The sequence below is a fragment of the Gallinula chloropus genome (assembly GCF_964237585.1).
Source record: "Gallinula chloropus genome assembly, chromosome: 28".
Taxonomy (NCBI): Eukaryota; Metazoa; Chordata; class Aves; order Gruiformes; family Rallidae; genus Gallinula; species Gallinula chloropus.
Genome location: NC_140113.1, coordinates 6,289,440 through 6,297,758, shown reverse-complemented (window position 1 = coordinate 6,297,758; position 8,319 = coordinate 6,289,440). Strand labels below are relative to the sequence as shown.

The 8,319-nt window shown below is 57.9% G+C and overlaps 1 protein-coding gene across 1 annotated transcript; it reads right to left on the bottom strand.

Moving 5' to 3' along the window:
• Positions 1 to 380: 380 nt before the first annotated feature.
• On the bottom strand, positions 381 to 1,906 carry NRTN (neurturin; the record flags this gene model as incomplete). The annotated part of the gene is made up of 2 exons (XM_084276422.1): positions 1,654 to 1,906; positions 381 to 829 (listed from the first exon to the last, which is right to left on the bottom strand). Exons 1-2 carry the CDS (start codon positions 1,880 to 1,882, stop codon positions 381 to 383), a joined length of 678 nt encoding a protein of 225 aa, XP_084132548.1. The 5' UTR covers positions 1,883 to 1,906.
• Positions 1,907 to 8,319: the final 6,413 nt, after the last annotated feature.

Here is an 8,319-nt window from a genome sequence, read left to right as displayed (position 1 = left end):
TACAGCCCCCACCACACACCACCCGCCCCGAGCGCAGAACATGCCCCGTGCGTGTCACACACCCGCTGTCACCCTCCGGGCAGGCTGACAGGGACCCCCAGGCCATTCCTGGGGGGGACAACAGCCGCAAGCAGCAGCCGTCGCTGCTCCACAAACCGCAGCCGCCACCGAGAGCCACATCTCCAGTTCCGTGCGGCGAGCGGGACGGCAGCGCCGAGGGACGCGCCAGCAGCTCAGTCTCTCCTCCTCCAGCCAGAGGGTTGGGGCCCGTCCCTCTCTCCCTGCTGCAGCCCCCGGTCCCTCTGCCTGGCAGCCAGCGGGGTTTCGGGGTCGGGGCATCGCCTCTTCTGCCCGCTCCTCCCAGGGGGGGCCCCGGCCCTTCACACGCAGCCGCACTCCTTGGCCGAGAGCTCGTTGACGGTGTAGTAACGGTTGTAGGCGTCCAGGAAGGAGACGTCGTCGTCGTAGGCCAGAGGCCGGCAGCAGGGCCGAGCCCTGACCTTCTCCTTCTTGATCTTCCTCCTGCTCCTCATGCTTTTCAGGGAGAGGTCGTAGCTCCGCACGGCCGCCTCGCAGGTGCCGCTGCAGTAGCGGAAAAGCACCGTCTCGTCCGACTCGTAGCCCAGGCCCAGCTCGCTGACGCTCACCTCCAGCTCCTTCAGGGCGCAGGGTTTGTGGCGGGCGCGGGCCCGCTTCCTGCGGCTGCCCGCCCGGGGGAAGAGAGGCAGCTCGTGGCCGCCCGAGTTCATGGCCTGGCTGTAGCGCTCCACCAGCGCCGCGATCAGCTGCCGGATCTCCCCTTCCGTGTAGCTCTCCAGCAAGCTGCTGTCTGCAACAGAAGGGACAGACGTTAGCGGGTGTCCCCGTGAGCGGTGGCTGCCCCGTGTCCCCCCCTCAGCCCAGTGAGGGCTGACAACAGGCGGCTGAACCACGGCACCTCCCGAGAGCTGCCTTCAAATGTGCACGAGGAGCTCCTCAAGGCTTGAAAAACCAGACCCCATGGCAGCCTTGGGAGCCTGCAAGGATGGGAAGGTGACAGGGCAAAACCCCCAAATCCTCCCTCCCCTTTCCCTCTTCTTGCCTTATTTTCTTTTTCATTCTCCCTCCCAGCTCTCAGCTGCCCGGAGCAGCCCCTTCCCTTAAGCACAGGCTTAAAAATGGGGCTGGGGGAGGGGGGAACAACCCCCAATTAAGTCCTGCCATGCTCAAGGATGCTGCTGGGGCAGCCGCGCATCCCTGGCACAGCCGGATGCTGGCGCCGCAGCGGAGATATTGAAAAGACGAGACACCCCAAAGAGCATCCTGGTGGGAATTAGAGATGTTGGGGCTGCTCTGTGGTGCCGTCACCCCCATGTGCAGACAGAAAAAAAATGGGGGGAAAACCACCCCACCCTGATGGAGATACAACACTGCAGGGAAGCCACGATGGGACTGGGGAGAAACACCAATACATTTAATATCTGTGCTGTTTCCCTGGGGTTTGGGTGGGAGGGCTGCTCCCCCACACCCCCGACCCCCAAACCAGCAGCCAACATGCAAACCATCCCCAACTACCGCTGGGACCATCCCAGTCCTGTTGTCCTAACCCTACAGCCGGGGTGAGTCCGGCTCAGCGCCGGGGTGGGGGGAGAGGGCAGAGGTGCAGCAGCTTACACTGGGAGAGCAGCGAGCTGTGGCGTGGCAGGGCCCGTGGGGATCTCCGCGGAGTTGCCGGCAGCGAGGAGGAGGAGGAGGAGGAAGAGGAGGATGCCCGTGAGGAAGACGGCGAGGAAGGCAAGGGGCTGTATTTCCGGCTCCCGTTGAACATGTCTCTACAAACTAAAATGGATAACATGGAACTGAGGAGCATCGATGCAATGGCTGCAAACTTCCATACCTTCATCTTAGAGCAAGTCAGAACATTGAAACTCTGCAAAACAGGCAAAACAAATAGATCCTTATTACGAGGCCTTCGCCCGCCGGCCCCTCGCCCCTCCCCTGTCCCCACGGCTCGGGATGCCCCGTGGCACCACCAGCATCCCCTCAGCTCTGGCTCATCCCCTCCACCCTCCTGAGACCAGTGCAGAGTTGTGATAAGGAAACTGAGATATGGTGCAGCCCAGGGCTGTGCTGCGAAGGGGAGATTGGACATGGTGGGCAAGGGCAGCTCGGGGCTGGTGGTGGCAATGGGGACAAGGCAGTGTCCTCATCCGATCCATCCCTGACAGCCTGGCTGGGCAGGGGGATGTCCACCTCCCCTCGTGCTGCCTGGGCTTCCTCTCACTGGGGGCTGATACCACAGCGGGTGGCTGTGACCAAAGGACGGACAAACTCGTGCCACACCAGCCTGTGACATCTCTTGACCAGGCACACCCCATCCTTGAGATGGGCTGAGTGGAGAGACACCCCCCAGCTCCATCATCCTGCCCATCCCTCACAGAGCCCCAGCACGGTTTGAGGTCCTCATCCTTCCTTTGGCAAAGCCCAAACCTGCTCCTACACCCGCTCACCAGCACTGCGACAGCAAGCAGGATCACACCAGAGCCTGAATCCCTCCCCACCAGCACAGCAACACAGCGACTCCATCAAAACCAGCCAAAATAACTAAAAACCCATGGAAAAACCCAAACTGAGCAGCTGGACCATCCCGGTGCAGCTGTGAGCCACGGTGGGACCCGGCCCCGCAGCTCCATGGAGCATCCAGGCTTGCAGCCCAGTGTGACCGAAATAAATCCCACTGGCATTTCCCTCACAGGAGAGCTGGGTCCTTACCTTACACCACTCAATTCTCTCCATCCAAATTGACCCCATCTGTGGGGTCAACTATAAAAATCTCCCCAGCTCCAGGTTGGGAGCTGGGGGGATTTTTCCAATTGACCCCGCAGCCAGGCAGGGCGGTTGGGAATTGGGTCTGTGCTCCCATCAATGGGCTGTCAGCCATTAAATCCCCACCAAAGCCCAGCTCTGGGAAGCAGCACGGACTCACAGCCACCTCCCAGCCCCCTTTTCTATTTCAGCTCCTTGCAAACTCCAAACATTTCTCCTTTTTAAATAAATTTTCCACATTAGGGGGGGGAAGAAGGGAGACAGAGAGAGAGAGAAGGAAAAGGAGGAGGGGGGAAAGGGACCAGCCCCAGTTTAACATTATTTGCCAAAGAGAATTTACTGGGGGGGGAGAAATGTTTATTTAAAGATGGAATTTGACAGGTTCGCTTTGAGTGTGATTGTAGAAAACAGCACGAAGGGCTGTGAACGCTGCCTCCCTGCCAGCATCCCTCAGCTTTACAGGATGCAGATAATTGCACATTAACTAACAGTAATTATATGCCCCGTAGGTTACAAGATAATTGTAGAACCCAGCCAGAGTCTAAATATTTTCAACTGGGCTATAAACAATGCCAAGCTAGAAAAAGAATAGTTTCACCATATAAGGAGGTAAGATCATGAAATCCTGCTGGGGTACAAAGCTGGCTGAGACACGGCGCCGATAAGCACCGGCAGCAACCCGTGCGCCGTGCCGAGGGCTCGCGGCTGGGTGGGGACTGGGGAGACTCTGGGATGGGGAATGGGACCATCCCCATCCGCTGCTGCTTCTCCTGCTGTGGTGGGGAGGGTGATGGAGGCTGCTGGGAAGAGGAGGCTGCTGGGTGATGAAGGCTGCTCGGCTGTCAGGATGAGGTGTCTCTGAGATAAGAGAAGGGGCAGGGAATGAGCAGGGAAAACGCCTGGTGGGATGGAAGGGTTCCCAGAGAGGCAGCGGGGACGGGTGCTGAGCGGTGAAGGGGCGAGGAGATCGCAGTTTGCTCCTGGACAGGTTGCAAGGTTTGGGGAGGGAAGGGCTGGGGAAGACAGGGCAGGCTTGGGGGAAGCAGGTGGAGGTGGGGAAGGGTCTCTGCTTGTGGTGATGTGTTGGGCAGCAGTGGTCGGTTGTCCAGGAAGACATTCCGGGAGGTGAATGTGGCTGAGGGCAACGGGCTCACACAGGGAGCAGAGCTCAACCTCCATCATCACGTCTGGGGGGGTTCAGCGCTCATCTCGGGGGGGCAAAGGGCTAAGAGTGCATTGCATGGGTGGGGATGAGGCTGCAGGGCCAAAGTGCTGGGCGGTGGGGGACAAGGATGCTCCAGCTCTGCCTCCCCTTTCTGGAGGGGATGGAGGAACCCCACAAACCCCAGCTTTGGGGTGCTGCAAGGGTGCAAAAATATGGGTGTGCGAGTGTGCCAAGGGACTGCCAGGGCACGTGGGGGGACAGGACGGCTCACAGAGGGGTGCAGCTCACCTGAGGATGCCTGGTCTTCACGTCACCTCCTCTGCCAGCACCAAATCCATCTTTTTGCAGGGTGAACAGGCACGTGCTGCTGCCCCAGGCACCCTGCTCGGCTCTTACTGTGTCACTGGGAGCCAAAAGCCACGGAGCCATCACGGCTCCAGGAGTCAGCCCCTGCCTCTGCCTTTGCTCCAGCCCCAAACTCATCCCCCAAAGCCACACCACGGCCATCCACGGGGCCGTGCCCCGGCTCTGATGGGAGGGGGCTTTGGGGCTGAGCCCTGGCAGGGTTTGGGTGCTCAGAGCCACGTTCCATCCCAGGGAGGGACACGGGGATCCTCCTCGGTTTAACGAAAGGCAAAGCTTGTGCTCAGCTTTACTCCTGGAGAACAGCCTGAAAACTCCCTTTTTCCCTGCATTCTCCTGATAATCCACTAATGTGATCACCACTGTCCAGCCACACCGTGCCTGCTGCCAAGGGGGAAACTCAATCCTGCAGGAGAAGGCCATTCCCTGACAGACAGCCCCAAAACCAGCTCTGGTTTGCCAAGCCCAGTGCTAAAACCGCTCCAGCACAAAGCCTTCAGCTCCAGCATCCTCCTCTGCCCATCCATCACCTGTCTCACTCTCAGCCCGGCTGCATCCAGCTCCTGCCAGGGCTTGCTGCTTTCCAGGCAGAGGGGAAAAAACCCACTTTGTGTCCCAAAGAATTGGAAATCTTAAGGAAAAACAACAAATACCAGCAGAGCCAACTCCCAGCGCTTAGGCTGGACGGAACGAGCTGATTACCTTGGCTTCCCCCCCGCTGCTGCAGATCCTCCCCAAAACCCTCCACGAGCTCCTCACGCCTCTCATCTTTATTTTCAAAGACCATCCAACCTCAAATCCACCCCACAGCCCCAAGAAAACTTTTCCAAGGCTTGTTTGCCCTCACTATTCAGCAAACTGCCCCCCCAAATGTCAAATCAATCGAGCCACATTTCTATTTTCCTTCCCTTCAGCTCCCGAGTGTCGGCATTTCCGCTGCCTTCCCCTGCTGCATCAGAGAGCAGCGATCCCCTCCTGCATCACTTCGTGTTTCTCAGACTTCTCTCACTTTTCACCCTCTCGGTATCTCTCTCAGCAATTTTTTCCTAAGCAATTTCACATTTTTTTCCTAAGAAATTCCCATTTTTTTTCTTAAGCAATTCCCATTTCTTCTCCTAAGAAATTCCCAATTTTTTCCTAAACAATTCCCTTTTTTCCCCAAGCAATTCTCTTTTTTTCTCTAAGCAATTATCATTTTTTTCCTAAGCAATTCCCAATCAATTTTCCTAAGCAATTCCCCATTTTTTTAAGCCCACACTCAGGATTCCCTTTCCAGTATCCCCTGACTCCTCAGACCCTCAGCTCCTGGAGTCACAAGATGAGAGGAGAGAAAAGCAGAGATTTATCCAACTTTTAACCCTAAACCCTCCTTGCTCAAGCGGGAGGGAAGGAAGACACACAAAAACTCTCCTTCCTGACGTTTGGAAGCCCAGAAAGCAGAGAACCCAGAAGACATTATAATCTAAGTGTGTCATAAATTTTCAGTCGATTCATGCTTCCGGGCATTGATTCATCCTTTTCAAGCTCCCAGCCTCAGCCACGCCGCAAGAATGGATGAGGCCACGGAGTGGCCGAGGGTTTTTTGGCAAGGGGAACCACTTGGAAAGAGGAACGCCTTGACGGGACATCAGAGAGAGCTTCCACCTGCCATACACTGTTTATTTTAGTGCCTTACATGGGAGCCAAGCTGCTTTGAAATCCCGGCTCCTCATGACTCACCCTGAAGGAATTAAACAATTTCCATCCAGGCTCACGGCAGAGCAGCTCTGGGGGCTGCTGAAAAGCGGCTTCTCCAGCAGCAGCCACCGGCTCAAAGCTTGGTCCTGCTCAGAGAACAGCCAGCCAGTCCCAGAGTGGATGGGGGTGGTGGAGGTACAGCCCAGGCAGGCTGATCCCAAAATGTATCATAAGCTTCTGATGTGGTTTTGGGGGGGAATTGGACCCCTTCCCAAGAGCATCAGTGTGTCTGACCCCCTCATCCTCCCAACTGGGTGGATGCTGCTCTGAGAGCACCAGAGCCCGCAGCGGAATGGCCAATGACCTGGGGTCGGACCAGCCCCAAAGTGGCAGAACTGGCCCCAAAACCAGGAGGGTTCGAAGGAAAAAGGCCCCAAACCCTGATCTGAGTTGAACTGTTGGATTTCCCAGCTCTTTTTGACAGTAAGTGGGTGCACAAAGGAGGGGAAGACAGACAACGTCCCTATCTCCAGCTCTGCTCTGGGGACACAGAGTACCACCACCTTATCCCCTCGGTGGGGACATGGGCAGCGTCACCCCCATCCTCACCAGTGGCTCTCCCACCCCAGTACAGCCCCACGCTTTGGATGCCAAACCCAGTGCCAGCCGCGGCGCATCCCCTGGCCCCGCCGCGTTGGATTGTCCCCGCGCCGCCGCCTTCCCCTCCCCAGCTCTTCCCCCGTAAACAAAACCAGAGCCGAGCACAGGACACATGGTTCTGCTTTGCCTAAGTGAAAACCAGCCCAATGTGAGAAGCTCCAAAGCTCTTCCCCCCAGCCCCAGCTCCCCCCTGGACCCTCCCAAGGGCCGACTGCAAACGAGCCAGACCCTCATCCCTGCGCTCCCCGCCACAGCCTGGCTCCTCCGGGAGAGACTTTTGGGGTGACCACCAAAGCCCATCCTGGCTGCAGCTGCTTGGCACAAGCCAGCGATGAAACAGCAGCGGTGAAGACAGTCCCAGACCGTGGAGGGAGAGCAGGGAGCCCCTCAGCTGAACACCAACCATGCCGTGCCGTTCCCACGCTGACATGACATTTACATTTGGGCTGAATTACAGTGGGTTTGGTTTACAGCTCTCCAGTCAGCTGGAGGAAAAAAAACCACCCCAACAAACCAAATCTCACAACCCCCCCCCCATCATCATGACAAAATAATAAGAACAGAAAGGCCCAGCTGAAGGGCCCTGAGAGGCACGTGCACCCGGCAGTGCCGCGGGCGATGCCGGAGTGATGGCTGCACCACGCTTCAGTCCTGGCTGGGGAAAGAAGATGTGTGAGCAGCAAGGTTGGGGTGCAGCTCTTGGCCCCATCCGTGTTCCCACCGCTTCCCTCGTGCCAAATTTCAGGGAGCCCAACCAGCCCAAAGGCTGAGCACTGGGGATTTTGGGGACGTTAATTCATCCGTGCTGTACACACATCCCACATCCCTGGGTACCTCCAGCAACGTACCTCACCAAAGGGCATCTCATCTCTTCTGTGTGGGCCATAGAGCTGGAGGTGAGTGGCACAGGACCCCCCACAGCTCCCACGAGAGCCAGAGCCCCACTCCGAGGAGGATGTGCCCTGTCCTGAATCCCTGAGCTGGGCAGCCCACGGCGCTGGTGGGACCTGAGTAGATGATGCTGGCGAGAGAGTCTGGGAGCTTTTCCAGGAGGGATGGAGCACAGGGAGGAAAAGCTCAATCTGGGGCATTTCAAAGCACATGGAGGGGGACAGCACCCTGCCACCCTGAGCCACGCTGGCTTGCACGGCCAGAAGAGAGAATCTCCGGGATGGAAACCCCAGCATCAGTGCCCTGTGCAACGCCTGACACTGGTCCCCACCAGTACCCCCAAGACAGAAATCCCAGGGGCAACACCCCACTTGCCTTCCCCCACCCCCTGGAGCAGACCCATTTTGGGGCTGGACTCCCCCAAGGAGCAGGATGCCAGGATGGGGCCGCCAATCTCCCCGCCTCCCATCCCTCCCGTGGGATCTCTGCTCTCACTGCCCCATGTGCACCCCAGCACCGTGTGGGACTGCGGGGAGACAGGTGGCCCCATGGGATGCATCCATGCCCAGGAAGACAGTACTGGTACCTTCAGATCCTTCTCCCAAGGTCCCACGTGGGCTTTCATATCATTAATTAACAGGGGATACTCAGCGGGCACCTGGCGGGGTGGAATCCTGCTGCAGACATGGACCCGAGCGTGGCAGCGTGATGATGTCTGTGGTGGTGGCTGTGGTGATGTAGCAGTGATGCCCTGCCAG